At 45.3% G+C, this 17,449-nt stretch overlaps 1 protein-coding gene across 9 annotated transcripts in view; it reads right to left on the bottom strand.

Moving 5' to 3' along the window:
- The window catches only part of LOC119956184 (calpain-3-like), a 182,398-nt gene that overhangs the window by 35,446 nt on the left and 129,503 nt on the right, over window positions 1-17,449 (bottom strand). For 6 of the 9 annotated variants that reach the window (XM_038783131.1, XM_038783183.1, XM_038783161.1 and 3 more), the window contains 3 exons: window positions 12,809-12,845; window positions 11,246-11,251; window positions 3,498-3,575 (listed from right to left, as the gene is read on the bottom strand). In XM_038783131.1, coding sequence (XP_038639059.1) covers window positions 3,498-3,575; window positions 11,246-11,251; window positions 12,809-12,845 — 121 coding nt within the window. The remainder of the gene's footprint in view (window positions 1-3,497; window positions 3,576-11,245; window positions 11,252-12,808; window positions 12,846-17,449) is intronic. The other 3 variants (XM_038783139.1, XM_038783173.1, XM_038783200.1) reach the window with 1 other exon arrangement.

The raw sequence follows: 17,449 nt of genomic DNA, 5'->3' as shown, positions 1-17,449 counted from the left end.
TCGGATGGCAAAGGTATTAATGGCAGTTATGGAGGAGGCGGGAGGGTCCCTGATGGTTTCTGCATCCTGGAGGGAAGGAGTTCTTATTTTTCTCTTCAGTACACATGATGTAGTCGAGGATCGAATATTTTCTTATGAGCCAAACTCTTCTGGCTGGGGTGAGGAAGACTGAGTATTCAACGGTAGTTTTTTCCAACCATGCCCCACATTGGGTGTTGGAGGTCAGTCGGGAGCACTGTAGGGGGTGGCAGTTGGACGTTGGGTTGGGATTTTGTGTGAGGATTTTGAGAGCCATACGGGAGTATTCGGAACATAACGATAACATAGTGGTTTCACATTCGATTTTGTGGGAGGCATTGAAAGTGGTGACCAGGGAAAAGGTTATTGTATTCAAGGCACATGTGGATGCAGAGGCGAGGGAGGAGTGACAGAGACTGGTTGATGAGATTCTAAGGGTGGACTGCAGGTATGCAAGGGACCCAACTCCGGAGCTTTTGGCATGCAGGAAAGAACTGCAAATGCAGTTTGACTTGCTGTCCGTGGTTAAAGGGGCAGTGTGTGAGTATGAGGAGAAGGCCAGTCATCTTTTCGCTCACCAACTGAGATGGCAAGAGGCAGACAGGAAGATTGTTCTGGTTAGGGATCTGGAGGGTAGGATGGTCTCTGCCCCAAAGAAGGTGAATGGGGTGTTTAAGGCATTCTATGAGAACTTATACAGATCGAATCCGCCGGGGGACGAACGGGGGAATGGCAGAGTGTTTCAGGGCTCTGGAGTTTCCCAAGGTGGGGGAAGAGCTGAGGGGGAATATGGAGGAGCCATTGTCCCTGGAGGATATTCAGCCAACATTGAAGCACACACACTGGTGCTAGATAGGCTCCCGGTGGAATTTTATAAGAGATTTTCGAATCAGCTGGGTCCATTGTTGTTGGCTATGATCACGGATCCTTTGTGCGGGCCATCCTCCCACGGATACTGGGGCATACATCCATCTCGCTGCTCCTGAAGAAGGACAAGGACCCACAGAATGAGGGTCGTATCATCCGAATTCCCTGTTAAACGTGGATGCTATATTATTGGCCAAGGTGTTGGTGTTAAGGTTGGAGTTCGTAGGGGAGGATGAGACGGGGTTTGTGCATGGCGGGAGGTTGTCTTTGAATGTGTGTCAGTTGCTGAATGTGCTGCTTACCACTGCGGCCAGGCCGTTATCAGAAAAAATTGTTTTGTTGGACACAAAGACGGCTTTTGACCACGTGGAGTGGCGGTACCTTTTCGTGGTGTTGGAGAAGTTTGAGTTTGGTCCTGGGCTTGTGTCTTGGGTGTGGTTGCTGGATGCGGTTCCATTCGCTAGTGTTTGTACCAATACCATGAGCGCTGGGCCCTTTCGTCTGTATCGGGGTACGAGACAGGGTATCCAATGTCTCCCTTGCTTTTTACGTTGGCAATTGAGCCATTGGCGATTGCATTGAGGGCCTCAAGTTTGTGGAGTGGGATCATTAGAGGTGGGATGGAGCACCGGGTGTCATTATACGCTGATGATTTGATACTGTACGTCAAGGACCCAGGCCTTCTCCAGTTACAAGTTGAATGTAGGGAAGAGTGAATATTTTGGGGTGCGTGTATCAGGGCGGGGAACCGGATTGGGAGGATTGCCATTTTGGTTGGCGGGGACTAGTTTTCGATACCTACGAATCCAGGTGGCGGGGGATTGGGCAGCTTTGGGGATTGAACTGCACAAGCCTAGTTGGTAGAGGTAAGGCAGACTCGCAGAGGTGGGATAGTCTCCCGTTATCATTGGCGGGCTGGATCCAATTGGTTAAGATGAACATCTTGCCAAGATTTTTATTTTTATTTCAGTGTCTCCCAGTGTTTCTGCCTAAGTTGTTTTTCCGAATGGTCGAGTGGCTTATTTCCTGTTTTATTCAGGCAGGTAAGGCCCCGAGGATTCGGAGGGGGTGCTTCAGTGGGAGAGACAGGCAGGGGTCTTAGCATTGCCAAATTTGCTGTATTATTACTGGGCATCTAACACGAAGGTGGGGTGGTACGGGAGCCCAGGGGCTCTCTGGGTTCAGATGGAGCCGGAGTCATCTATGGGGACAAGTTTGGGGGCACTGTTAATAGCACCATTCTGTTGGCACCAGCAAAATACACATTGAATCCAGTGGTGGTGGCCATGTTAAAAATATGGAGGCATCTCCACCAGTATTTTAAGTTGGGGCAGCTTCAAGGTTGGCTCCCATTTGTGCTAACCACATATTTGAACCGGCAAGTCTGAATGCCTCATTTTGTGTGTGGAGGGAGAGATTGGTGGAGACAGTGGGGGACTTAATTTTTGGAGGGGCGGTTTGCCAGTTTGGAGGAGCTGATGGGGACATTTGGGTTGGTGGACTCGGACATGTTTAGGTACCTCCAGGTGTGGAGTTTTGTTAAGACTTTTTTTCGTTTTTTCCGGTGTGCCGCCATCTTCCTTATTGCAGCAGATTCTCTCCTGTTCGGGGTCAGAAGAGGGCAGTATGCCCAGCCAGCATGTATGCACGGATAGGAGGGAAAGAGTGAGTTCAGTGGGAGGGGTAAGACGAAATGCATAGAGGAACTGGCCACTACTGGAGGAGGGGGGGGTGTGGAGTGAGGCGCTACGGCGGGGGGCTGAGCCTTATTCAATAAAGCTAGTGTTTCAGCCACTCACTAAGACAAGGATGAGGCATTTTTCTGAGGAGGTGGAGGATAGGCGTGAGTGCTGTTCAAGGAGGCCCACACACCACACACACATGTTCTGGTCCTGTTCTAAGCTGGTGGGTTTCTGGAAGTCTTTTATTATTTGGGTAGGGTGGTAGGTAGGTGAAGTTTAAGGTTTGTAGTCTGGTTGTGTTGCAGGGTGTTATGATGACAGGTGAATAGGATAGCAGGTGATTAGGATGGCAGATGCATAGGCTGACTTATGGTTAAGGTGGTATGTAGGTGGGTAGATGGGAGGTGGGTGAGGTGGGTGATTGGGTACGTATGTTGGGCTATTCAAGTCGTATCGAGAGAGGTTGTCAGGTTTGGGGTTAATCAGGTCTGGTCAGAGGAAATGGGGTGTAGTCAGGTCTGGTCAGGAGGTATTCCGATCAAGTAGAATAGGAAAGTCAGGTGGTGGGGGCTAGTCAGGTCAGGTTAGGGAGCAGTCGAGGTTGGGGTGGATCCAGTGTGAGTTATTGGTGGATCAGTTGTGTAGCTACCCAGGAGTTAGACTAGGAGTTTTCTGTCTAATATTTCCTGCAAACTACATTGGAAAGTGAGTATGTTGGAGCTGTCTGAAGTCTCTGACTCTATATCAGAGTTGGAAACTTTATCGGAGGGTTCCGGAGCAGGGGAAGTTCAAACATTCCAAGTAATACTTCCATAGGGTCCTGACATGCATCTTGGCTTATATATTGGTCTCTGGGGAGGTCTGCATCAATATTTCCAAACTCCCAACTTCACTGGAAAGAAATTGGGAATAAGAGTCAGTAATACTTACATCTCCTGAAATCTGTTCAAAAATACGACGGAACTGCAGGTCCTCCTCAGTCTCCTCCCTGGCTGTTGTTGATGAAGGCTGATCATGGAAGAAATCAAACCAAAGATTATATGGTTGCTGATGCGTCAAGAATGGTTCTCTTAGCATCTTGGAAAATACATTTGTGTCAAAAGTCAAATAAGATAAGCCTAAAATATCAAAGCCAATATCAAAGCCAACCGTTGACAGCAACTAGCATAAGCAGCGATTCTATTTCTGTGTCAAGCCCGCAGTGCATCCTGTCAACAGGCCTCTGATGGCGGCTTCTTCTAAAAGACTTCTGATGTGATCTTTTCCAAAGATGTCAGCTTTGGAAAATGCTGATGGTCAACTTATTGACAGGAGTCTCAACCCCAGATAAAGCCACTGACAATTTTATCCAATAGTTTTAGTACAGCGTTAGCAATAAGTTGTAGGGAGCAAATTTAGAAGCTGGCATAAAGTGTCCCTTGCAGTGTAAGGCTACCTCAGTCAATATTGCAAAACAACCAACTTCATGCTTACTTCAGCTGCTCATATCATTCCCTTCTAATTCCACTGACAATGAAAATCCAGATGATGCTGTACATCAGCCTCAAATCACTATTCGTCCTACACATTAACAGTTTTCTTTCCCCAAAGTTAAAGTAGAAACAAGCAATGTTGCTTTGTTCCCAACATGAACAAGCAGGACTGCCCTAGCTGCACTATCTGGATATCCTAATTTATTCATTGAAATTAATCTCTTCAGCCAGAGTGGAAGATTAATACATTCATTTCTGACTCTGGCAAATCCAGAAGCAAGGACTGAAGGATACAGGATCTCTTTTAAATAGTGTAAATCTCCATAAAAATCTTCTTTGTCAAGCTGGCCTCATAATCAGGACATTTCATGAAAAGATTCAAGCAATAGCCCTACAAATGTTTTAATTTAACTGCACTTGCTGATGAATGTGAATATCTCTCTCAGGAGTCATCGGGTTCTGTTAGTAAGACTGTCCCTCTCACCAGGAGTTGTGTCCTGTTGCTGAGACTGACTCTGTCCAAGAGTCAGGTCCTGATAGTAAGACTGACCCTCTGGGAGTCAGGTCCTGTTGGTGCAACTGTCTCTCTCCCAGTGCCAGGTCCTGTTAGTAAGACTGTCCCTCTCACTAGGAGTCTGGACATGTGGGTGAAACTGTGTCTCTCACAAGGTGTCAGGTCCTGTTGGTGAGATTGTCCCTCTCTAGGAATAAGGTCCTGTGAGTAAGACTGACCCCCTCTCTAAAAGTCTGATCCTGTTGGTGAGATTGTCCCTCTCTACATGAGTCGGGTCCTGTTGGTGAGATTGTTCCTTTCTCTAGGAGGTGGGTCATGTTCGTGAGACTGCCTCTCTCAAGGAGTCTGGCCTTGTTGGTAAGACCGTCTCTCTCACTAGGAGTCATGTCCTGTTGGTGAGACAGTCTCTCTCCGGGAGTCTGGACCTATTGCTGAGGAACATAGGAATTAGGAGCAGAAGTAGGCAATTCAGCCCTTCAAACCTGCTTCTCCATTCAATCAGATCATGGCTGATCTCTTCCTGGTCTCAAATCCACCTCCCTACCTGCTTCCCATATCCCTTTAACCCATTTTAATGAGAAATATATCTATCTTCTTCTTGAAACCATTTAATGATTCAGACTCCATCGCACTGTGGGACAGCGACTTCCACAAATTCACTCGCCTCTGCGGAAGTAGTTCCTCCTTATCTCAGTTCTAAATCTAGCACCTCTCAACCTATATCTGTGACCTCTCATTCTAGATTACCCTGCAAGGGGGAACATTGGTCTACATTTACTTTATCAATCCCTTTTAGCATCTTATAACCTCAAAAAGATCCCCTCTCATATTTCTAAACTCCAGCAAGTAAATGCACAAACTGTTTAATCTCTCCTCATACATCAACCCTTTCATCCCCAGAATCAATCTGTGAACCTCCTCTGAACTGCCTCCAATGCCACCACATCTTTCCTCAAATAAGGAGACCAAAGCTGGACAAAATACTCCGGATGCGGTTTCACCAACAGCCTGTACAATTGCATCAATACTTCTCTGCCTTTATGCTCCAGTCCTTTTGCAATAAACGCTAACATTCCATTTGCCTTTTTAATTGCATGCTGTGCCTGAACAGACTTTCTGTGATTCATGAACAAAGACACCAAGATCCCTCTTCCCAGATGAATTTCGTATCTGCTTTCCATTTGGATGATAATTTGTCTTTCTTTTTTCTTGGCCAAAATGGATAACCTCACACTTATCTATATTAAACTCCATCATCCAAATTTCGGCCCAATCTCCAAGACTATCTATATCCATCTGTAAAATCTTTATCTACCCTTCATTGCCTGCTTTTCCACCGATTTTAGTAACATCCACTAATTTTGCTATGTTGCGCTCTTTGAATTTATTTGCAGCCTTACTTTCTTCACATATGCCAGGCATCTTCTAGTTCTCTGCCAGTGATGCACTCCCAGATGTATTAGAAAATCCCCTATTCAGGCCAGATTTCAATCCTCACAGGAAGCTCAGGAACATGCTGTAACCCTGGCGCTCTTGAACACTGTCATACTTTGACCCTTTTCCATTCAGATTCATCAGGATTTTAAGTGTTAGCATCTGTTTCCTATTTAAGGTTCCTTCTGAATGGGAAAGAGCAGTGCAGAGCTTATTTCACTGATTTCAGGCTATCACAGTCCAAGCCATGCTAGTACATGGAAAAACCTTGGTCTTTTTCTTGTCTTCCGTTTTTTTCTCCGTTTCCACCTCCGAGTCTACAGTGTCCTTAGTTCTATCAGAAACAAAGATGATTGGCTAGAGGAAAGACGGAGTGGTTAGAAATGATGAACTAGAGAGTGCTGGAGAGGCAGTATGGGTTTGACAGGTGCCTTGAAGGTACAATTACACAAGTTCCACTAGGTTGGCTTCACAGAATGGGCCATACGGAACAGTATAGTTCCATCTTTGATCAACCAGTGTTGAGCTGGCTAGTCTCAGCCAGACCGTGCTGCAGTTGACCATCACTGGGTTAGGAGAGGAGAATAGTGCCCCCACACTCACCGTCTAAACTCACTTTGGCAAAGTAATGGAAGGTATCTGAAAACAGCAGGACCTGAACCACAGAGAGAAGTCCAGATGGAAAGAAAAATGGCAGAACAAATTAAGTGAATGTAAGGTGCATTTGTTCATTTAATTTATAGATTACCACATTTAATTTCTGGAAAATCTTTCTTTGAGGTGGGGGAACAGTTGGACACTTTTAATCTATTTGTAAAGCTTTTCTCTCCTTACACATCCCTATATTCAGCTTCAATGTCTCTCCCTCTCAGGAAAGAAGCTATGTTCTAGAACTTCACACATTGCTCAGTATCAAGAACTCTAGGTACATTACAAAGCTGCTTTGGAGGAACTAAGCCCCTGGCAAAAAAGTAAGGATTCAGTGTGTTACATGAGGAGGAAGTTATTATGGATGAGGTTTTAAAAGGAGGTGCAGGTAATAAAGCAAAAGTATTTACAAACATGCACTGCAAGCAGAGAATCAGCCATTAATTGAAATTCTGGTAGCAATGCAAAATTGTAAAACTACTCCTGAATGTTTTTTACACCACTTCCACAGACATGTCCACACTGCCTCAGGCCATTGTCTCTTGTTCATTACATCTGGAAATGGGAGGATCAGATGCCAAGTGTAGGCCAAAATCACCTAGCTCTGACCCTCCACCTCCTACATCGATTTCAATGCTGTCACTTTGCTTTTGAACTTCCAGTCCAGCCTAGTTAGGCTAAGATTTCCTTCAGCCTGGTGTCAGTACAGTTAAAGCCACCCTCTTTAGTTCTCACCAGCTCTTACATGCCTCTGGTTCCAACTGTCCCAATGTCCCTGCTCTACCCTAAATGTAAATCTGCAAGTCCTTAGCCCCAGAAGGAGCTACCCTCCCCTTATCAAGAAATGCTCTTTCCTCCAATATCTACTCCATCTCCATCAATAGCAAAATTCTAGTTTGTATTTATATTATCTGGAGGCTCAGTCTCAAAACTACAGCTAAATGTTTCAGACCACATCCTCAATCTCAGACAGACCCAGTTTCCCATCAACCATGATCTTGGAAAGATCCATTCGTTCTGGATGCCCCAACTAATTGATTTTGAGACCTGTTAATCTACTCTTTCAAATACACGCCCAGGGGTTTATGCCATCATATCTCAGTGATGAGTAAATTCCTCCAATGGCAGTTTCCTATTCAGTTCCCTCCATTCAACCTTCAGTGGCCATTCCTTCATCCAAGCTGGAATTACTTCCCCCAATCCCTCCGCCTTTAACATTCCCTGCTCATTTTCAACACCTCTTGAGGATCCTTAATTTTGTCTTCAATTCCCTGCCCCTTACATATTAATCATTATTTACATCAGGTGGTTGAGAATTTTGATATGTTTTGCTGTATGTGATGAACACCATAGGAACAGGAACCAGTGTTATAAGAAAAGGACCCATTATCAAAGTAATGTTATAATTAGGGACATTATTATATTGTAGTTTTATAAGGGGGGGTAGATTATAATGGAGTATTGTTTAGAGCAGTGTTTTTCAAACTTTTTTTCCGGGGACCCATTTTTACCAACCGGCCAACCTTCATGACCCACACCGGCCGACCTTCGCGACCCACGCCGGCCGACCTTCGTGACCCATCATTTTCTCTTACCCTGTTTGCTGCTGACAAAATGGAAGAATCGTCATTGTGCCAAAGCACGTGATGTCGAAGTTCGGGGGGAATGACCTGCTCTCTGCCTCCCTTCAGATAGGACAATTACAGAGAAGTTTACAGAGCATTTTTTTTATATGGTCGCAGCCTTTTTGAAGGCCGCTCGCAGTCGGCATTGTTAAAAGCCAGCTGCTGCGGCTGTTGCGCAAATTTGCACAATCAGGTGCGCCATGACAGATGGCTCCGCGACCTTCCTGACACCCACCCGCGACTGACCCGCGGGTCACGACCCTGACTTTGAAAATGCCTGGTTTAGAGGGGCCTGTTATGAAAGAGGCATCATTGGGAAGGGGCAGGAGGGGGTCTGTTACAAAGGGGTAATATAAGAAAAGGGCCTGTTATTAAAAGGGTGTTATTTGGAAGGGCTTATTATAATGAAGGGAATTATCGGGTAGGTATCTGCAATTAAGGGGACATTATCAGGTAGGTACCTATTATAAACAGACAGTTACGAGGAAGGGATGTTTTAAAAAAAGGAACAAAATAAGCATCATAATTCAACATATACACTGGAGAATAAATTATCCTTCAAGAAAACATCTGTAAAATCCAGATATTTGACATAAACTTTCAAGACAGAAAAGTACAAAATTGTATTCTAAGAGATGATGCTGACCAATAACAATCAACTAGAGTATTAAAACAGAATAAACAGTCCATTTTCCCTGCTGTCTCCTGTTTTGATCATGAATTGTAAGTTCGTGATTTGAGTTTAATCACTGGGAGGGATAAAGGATTAAAATTTTCCAATAGTTGTAAGTAAACGCACAGTATAAAGGCCAGAAAGATTTGATTGGTTGAATTATCTGCAGACAATATCTGTTCAAGGTCTAACAAGAAACACGGCTTGTTAGCAATCATCCATGTGGGAATAGTGCACCACACAGTGGTAGCACTAGAAATGTTTGTTGGAAAAGGACCAGTCCAAAATTAGCAATCCCAGTCAACGTCAAGGGTTATGTGTTTCTGGGAGGTGATGAGACAGTAAGTTAACATTGAATTTCTACCTGGTGTTTGGAAATAAATAAGATCCATGGTGCACTATTGGGCAAGTCCATGGAATGGTATTTGAGGAAGAAAATCTGTTTGTATTATGACAGACAGGGGAAAACTATCCCTCATTTTGGGTCTTGGATTGAGGGATCTGTATTCTCGTTGAAGACAGGTGTCTTTGGGTTTATAGTCAGGGAGAGTGGTGCCTAGAGACTGAAAAAGTGGGACAAAGGCCTGGATGGTCAATGGGAAAAGAGAATACTTGTACTCTGGAAAAGAGAATACTTGTACGAGGCAGAAGAAAGGCTTGTGATCTGATAGTCAGGTTGAGAGAGCTTGTAGGTGAGGTATGGCGGCACGATGGTAGAGACCCGGCTTCGATACTGACCTCAGGTAACTGTCTGTGTGGAGTTTGTACATTCTCCTGCGGCTGCATGGGTTTCCCTGGGTGCTCTGGTTTTCTCCCACAATCCAAAGATGTGCAGCTTTGGTGGATTGGCCATGATAAATTGCCTCTTAGGGTGGGGTTGCAGGAATAGGACAAGGGATTGGGCCTAGGTAGTGTGGTCCTCAAAGGGTCGGTGCAGATTTGATGGGCCAAATGGCATCCCTCTGCATTTTAGGGATTCTATGATTCCTACTGGGGAGCAAGGGGCCAGAGGAACATGGGTAGGTCATTTAACCTGTGCTGCCATTCGATGAGATCATGATTAAGCTGTGACCTAATTTACATACCTGCCTTTCCCCCATGCTCCTGAATATCTTTGGTTAACAAAAATCAATCAATCTCAAATTTAAAATTAACAGTTGGCCTAGAATCAACTGCCATTTACAGAAGAGAGTTCCAAACTTCTACCACCCTTTGCACATAAAAGATTTTAACTTCAATCCTGGAAGGGTTTATAAACTAATAGCTGGGAATGAGTGGTACAAGTGTTAATGTTTCAGTGAGTATGACGGCTTTTATGAGAGGTAGTTTAGAAATTGAAAATATGCCTTCCTTCCAAGCACTTACACCATAGTCGAACAAAAGTATCACAAACTCCAGGATTATTTCATCTGGGTCTTTTCATCATGTAGATTGGGTGTGAGATATGTAATCCATGTTAGAAACGGGTATTAGCCACTAACTGTGAGTTAGTCTGTATTTTGGATACAGTGTGCTAAATCTTGACTCTGACATTGCAAAATGGGTGATAGCGAATTGGTTGGCAATTTTACATCCCTCCCAAACTTCCATTTCCACCACAATTGCCAATTTTACACTATTACACAAGTCAAGATTTATTCTAATATGTTGAGAGACATGTACAATCAAACCAATCTGAGGTATTCTGTTGTTGGACTCTGCCTGACACATAAGCACAGTCCACCAATCTGGATATTGAACACAGACCTTGATTCTGTGACAGTATAACAGAGACAGTGAGCCAATAGCCCATTTTACATCCATGTCCATTTTTTACCATTAATTTCAAATGTGAGAGTTACTGGCGAATTATCAGCCTCTTAAAACTATTGTAGATTCAAGATCTACCCCACTCAGTTTTTAAGAGTGGAAAATGTCAAATGCCTGTAGCTTTATCGCATGTTGATTGGCTCCTCCAATCATACATTTGATTCTCAAGGGAGGGGCCAGCTGTGATTAAACACACAAATGAAAGCTAGTTCAGATCACAAAGCTCGGAAATGCTTTCCATGGCTGTAAGGTACTTTCACAATCAGGAAGGTGGAGGCAGCCTTGCTCCACTCCATACTTCAATCCTGAATTCCTGAATGTAATCTGTTGGTGCTCATGAGTCACAGGTGTTTTTCCCATTTCTGAAGTGGCACCCTCATCACCTGATCATCTCATCATCACTGACAGCATTTCCCTCAGAATGATCCACAATCGTCCCAAGAACTTTCAGATGCCATACACTAATAAAGCAGAATAAACATTCAATAGCAGAACTCACATACCTGCAGCTGTGCCGACAGAAGATGAATGGACAGAGGAAAAAGAAATATTATTCACTCGGAACACGGAAGAAATAAAAATAATAACAGGAAGAGGATTAACATTTCAGCCATGACAAAAATCCTGAGCAGTCTGAATACTTCTTATGAACATTGGGTGTATTTTAAGTTGAAGTTAGTTTAGAAGGGGGTAGGGCCATGCAAAATTTCAAGTCTGGGATATTTTAAATCCCAGATTTAATCTAGAGGCTGCTGCCAGTCAGCTGCCCACTTGAAACTGTTTCTCTTGGCCCAACTAAGGAAAGCATTTTAGTGTTGGAAAAATTTCAGTGCCTCCAGAGGGGAATAACATACCATTATGGTGTTATTGACATCACAAATTAACCTTTGATCTTGAAGCTCCCACTTGAAACCACTGGGCACTACATCTGCCAAAGAGACAGTGGCATTGGATCAGAAAGTGGTGGAAACGGAGGGGGAAATGAAACCACTCCAATTTAACGGCTCACCATCTCCAATCTACAAACAGGCAGAATTATTCACTCTCTGCCATCAAGTTAATTCTGGAGAATGGAACTATTTCTGTTTTTGGCATCCAATGTCAACATCAAGCACCCAGATCAGCTACAACATTGTTTGAATGCCTCAACTTTGCCCTAGTAGCATTCTTCATCCCCCAGGTGTACTGTATAACATTTACATATTATATAGCGATGTCCTTTAGCTTTGCTGAGTGGGGATTGGCAACGCATGTCAAATTACATTGCTGGTGCTTAAAAACATATCAGAAAGGATCCTCACAACCAGAAAACAGAGGGGATTTTGATCCCATCAGTAAGGGCTGCAGATTAAACTAGATCCCAGACATGGACAGGCAGTTTTAATCTGCTATGCCACTTGATACCCTGTTGAGTAGGGTATGGAGGAGGGCATGGAGGAGAGTTGCTTTTCAGGGATGTACCACACTTTGGAATTTGAAATTCCCTCAAGCTTCTCTTGTTAAACTTCACCACTATCACTTTGGAAAAGGTTTGGCTTAAAGCCCCTAGTCGCCACATTCCGGCGCCTTCCCGTATCAGCCTCCCCGAACAGGCGCCGGAATGTGGCGACTAGGGGCTTTTCACAGTAACTTCATTTGAAGCCTACTTGTGACAATAAGCGATTTTCATTTCATTTCATTTCATTTTCATTTCATTTCCGCTCGTAAATGGAGGAGCAAAAAAATCCTCAACTCCAAAATTTAAAAGTTGTTGAATTTCTAAGATGTAGGGAGGGATTTATCGGCTGTTCACACTGGCGAGATCTTTTGGTCCCACGCTGGCGCACGGTTTTTCCGGCAACCACGGGTGCAGTAATTGGGAAATCCTATTGACAACGGCGGAACCAAGAAATCCCGCTGGCGGCTCGCTGAAAAACACGTGGCAAGTTGGTCGGTAAATCCCACCTGTGATCTGTCACTTAGTCTGATGGCCGTATTGGAAGGGATCTTGGAAAACCAGAACACAAAATGTTATAATAAATGTGTACAAAACCAAAAGGGTGAACAAAAGTAAAGATTGTACTAACCTCAGGGTTGACAGCTATGATCTGGTTCTCAGTTTCCCTGAAATAAATAAACCACACATACACTTATTGAAGGAAATGTTTGTCTAAATTCCACCAGTTGGAGGGTGTGACAGAGCAGGATGCCGTAACAAGGCCAGGTGAAATGGAGCAGGATTTTTAAGTTAACGTGGGGTGGGTGACTGTGTAATTTTGTGCCACCGGCCTCGATGCCTCTTCTTTGGAGGATGCCTATATGTTGAGGCTTTGTTTCCTCATCACGACTCAGCACCATCCATCTTGGCCAATGGGTTTGCCTATTTGTCAGTGCTAGAGGGTGGCCCATTGGCACTCAAGCCTCAGGAGCTCGCCCGCCATCCTTTGTCCTGACCTTTTAAAAATCCAGAAAGCATGTCCTGAATATGCTGTGTGGTGTCAGGGCCCAAAATTGAACTAGCAACTGGGTTTTGGATTCAGAATTGAAAATCCTGGCCTGGCCATGGTTTCTGAAGTTTGGACATCTGAGAAAGGCTCAATGAAGATGAGTAAACAGGAATACCTCATAATAATCCCAGTTTAACTGGAAGCGGTTATGGTATTGGGCTAGAATGCCAGAGGTCATAGGTTCAAATTCCACAATGACAAGTTGTGGAATTAAGAGTGCGATTCTCGGGAAAAATATCGGAGTGTGATCGTGAGCGGGAATTGTCATGAGTTTCCTGGAGCTCGACCCAGCGAGGCCGGCAACGCTATTCAATCTTAATTGGTCCACTAAACGAGGCCTCATGGGCTTCCTGCCCTGAATGCCGGCTCGCCAGCTGATTTGCCGGGACTGCGCTCACCAGCTCCCTGCTAACAAAGTCAAGTAGCACTCAGGCTGCACTTACTCAGCCAACCCCAGCCAGCTCGCAACAATGGCACCAAGGAGACTGGACATGTCGCATTACATTCATCCCCCACCATCTAGCCAGGGCTTGCGAAATCCTACCAACTGTCCTGGCTTGAGACAATTCACACCTCTTTAACCTGGGGTTACCCCTATCTCTGGATCTGTAAATACTTAATTACCTGCAAATGCTCGCATTCAAAGCATTGTCTTGCATCTTTGACTTTGTCCATATATATGTTTCTGGAACATATCTCTTCATTCACCTGAGGAAGGAGCAGTGCTCCGAAAACTAGTGATTCGAAACAAACCTGTTGGACTTTAACCTGGTGTTGTCAGACTTCTACCTGGAAGTTAAGTTAAGGTCGTTTTAAGTGTATTAGTTTATAGTCCAATGTGCATGACCATGTGATTGATTGATTAAGTAATTAACCTTGTGTATGCTTTTTTTAAAATTTAGAGTACCCAATTAATTTTTTCCAATTAAGGGGCAATTTAGCGTGGCCAATCCACATACCCAGCACATCTTTTGGGTTGTGGGGGTGAAACCCACGCAATCACAGGGAGAATTGCAAACTCCACACGGACAGTGACCCAGAGCCAGGATCGAACCTGGGACCTTGGCGCTGTGAGGCAGCTGTGCTAACTACTGTGCCACCGTGCTGCCTTTACTTTCTGTATGTCAATTAACAATTATTGTACGAAACAACTTGTGTGATCATATGTCCACCATATATGGGTTAAACACACAGTGGTTTAGATAAAAAGGTGCAACAGTGACATGCCGGATGCACCTGTGGGCTGTGGCCTGTGAGATACCACCAGATCCCCACTCGAGTCCTGGAATGATCCTGTGGCATAAAAGTTCAGGCTGCAGTGACCTTGACAGCCACCGGGAGCGGGTATCCTCCTGCTTAAATATTCTTGCCACACTACGGCGAGATCCCAATTTCGCCTACGGGAGTGGGCCGGTTGCATCGCAAACTGTTTAGCGCCTGCCGAGGTTCACGTTTTTAGCCTCTCCCGCTATTCACCGGCCTCGTTACGCTTGAGCACGAGTGTAACGAAGCCGGAAGATCGCGCCCTTAATTTGATAAATCTGGTGAAGTGTGGGGTAGAGCCAGAATAACTGATCATAAAAGTTGCTGGATTGCCATAAAGATCCAAATCATTCATTAATAACCTTCTGGAAAAGGAACCTAGCACCCATACCCAGTCTGACCGATATGTGATTCTAATCCCACACTATTTGTCTGGCTCTTAACACTCTCTAAAGTGGCCCAGCAAGCCATTTATTATTCATAGGAGAAGACAGTCACCCGTGGCCACAATTGAACCCGGGTCCCCGGCGCTGTGAGGCAGCAATGCTAACCACTGTGCCACCGTGCGGCACACAATGATGCTCTTGACATTGAATGGCAGGAAATGTGGCCCGCCACTGGCAGTGGGAGGGAATAATGACTTCTTGCATTTACACCAACTTGAACACTGACTTTTGGCCCTCTCATGATATTTTCTGCTCTCGCCAAACCGCTCTCGCCAAACCAGTCCAATGCAAAGGGGGTGGAAAATCCCAATTTATAGGTGGTGATTTATTACCCCCCCCCCCCCCCCCCCCACCCACAGTCACAGCTAGTGAGCAAGACCCCCATCAGCTCCATTAAATACAGTCCCATGAGTCCCCATTCTAGACTCTCCTCACTGGGGAAACAGCCGTCAGCATCTACCTTATCAAGCCCTCTCAGAATTTTATACATTTCACTCTCATTCATGAGAGATCATCTCTCATTCTTCCAAACTGCAGAGAACATTGGCCCATTTAACTCTCGTTAGAGAGCATGGGAATCTGTCCAGTGAACTTTTGAAAATCTTTCTGAGTCAAATGAATCCAAAACTGTACACAGTACTGTACTCAAAGTGTGGTCTCATCAATATACTCTTTGGGCACAATTTAATGACCTCATTCCACTTAAGCAAGAGCGCAACAAGGCAGTTAAATCACGGGAGGAGCCAAATTCAAGAACCGCGGCAGGTGCCGATCTGTTTGCAATCTAACCGGCCCACTCTCTGTCGCGAGATCAGGATCCCGCCGTAGTGTGGTGAGAAACCAATAATCACCACTTAAGCCCAATCTCCTTACAATAATGGGAATGACTCCCTATCTAACCGCCCGCTGTGATCTAATGGCCTCCCCAGCAAGTGGTCACAGAGGCGCCGATTGGTATTTCTTTTTAAAAACGTGAAGCTGGCAGAAAGGCTGCCGCGAGGAATTGAGGGGGTGAGTAGCCATCTTCGCTCAGAAGCAAAGAGCCTGGGGGCACTGGGGTTGCTGCCCCGGTGCTCCGTGGGAAATGGAACCCGGCGGGCCAGCCTTGGTTGGGATAGGCCACCATCAGTGGGGGGTAATTGTGGACCAGGAGAGGTAGCCACTCATGGCTTGGGCCAGCTGTTAGAGGGAGGGTTGGGGGGGGGGTGGGAAGATGGGTGCCTCAGTGCCTGCGGGTCCACCATGCCAACCCTTAGACCGTGTGATCTCGTTCCAGGGGCAACCCCACCCCATCTACCCCACAGACCACTCATAACCCCCCACTGACAGCGGACGCCTCTGGCTGCGCAGCGGAAGGCTATTGCTAATACAGAATTGGTAATCGTTGTTAAGTGAGCACTTCACACATCTCAAGTGGATCCCCATGGGTAGGCGTGTCATGTAGTATGTGGGGGTTATTGCCTAGCATACAAATCCGACCATGATGCCTGGACACTGTGCCTGAACGCTGCGGGAGGCAACACCAAGGTTCCCCATGGTAGGCTTATGCAGAAAGTAAGGCGGCATGGGATAGTGGGAAATTTGGCCAGTTGGATAACGAACTGGCTAACCGATAGAAGTCAGAGAGTGGTGGTGGGTGGCAAATATTCAGCCTGGAGCCCAGTTACCAGTTGTGTACCGTAGGGATCAGTTCTGGGTCCTCTGCTGTTTGTGATTTTCATTAATGACTTGGATGAGGGAGTTGAAGGGTGGGTCAGTAAATTTGCAGACAATACAAAGATTGGTGGAGTTGTGGATAGTGAGGAGGGCTGCAAAGAGACATAGACAGGATGCAGAGCTGGGCTGAGAAGTGGCAGATGGAGTTTAACCCTGAAAAGTGTGAGGTTGTCCATTTTGGAAGGACAAATATGAATGCGGAATACAGGGTTAACGGTAGGGTTCTTGGCAATGTGGAGGAGCAGAGAGATCTTGGGGTCTATGTTCATAGATCTTTGAAAGTTGCCACTCAAGTGGATAGAGCTGTGAAGAAGGCCTATGGTGTGCTAGCGTTCATTAGCAGAGGGATTGAATTTAAGAGCCGTGAGGTGATGATGCAGCTGTACAAAACCTTGGTAAGGCCACATTTGGAGTACTGTGTGCAGTTCTGGTCGCCTCATTTTAGGAAGGATGTGGAAACTTTGGAAAAGGTGCAAAGGAGATTTACCAGGATGTTACCTGGAATGGAGAGTAGGTCTTACGAGGAAAGGTTGAGGGTGCTATGCCTTTTCTCATCAGAACGGAGAAGGATGAGGGGCGACTTGATAGAGGTTTATAAGATGATCAGGGTAATAGATAGGGTAGACAGTCAGAGACTTTTTCCCAGGGTGGAACAAACCATTATAAGGGGACATAAATTTAAGGTGAATGGTGGAAGATATAGGGGGGATGTCAGAGGTAGGTTCTTTACCCAGAGAATAGTGGGGGCATGGAATGCACTGCCTGTGGAAGTAGTTGAGTTGGAAACATTAGGGAC

This window comes from Scyliorhinus canicula, chromosome 2 (assembly GCF_902713615.1).
Source record: "Scyliorhinus canicula chromosome 2, sScyCan1.1, whole genome shotgun sequence".
Lineage (NCBI taxonomy): Eukaryota > Metazoa > Chordata > Chondrichthyes > Carcharhiniformes > Scyliorhinidae > Scyliorhinus > Scyliorhinus canicula.
Note: the sequence above shows the minus strand (reverse complement) of the source record. Positions and strands in the feature narration are given on the sequence as shown.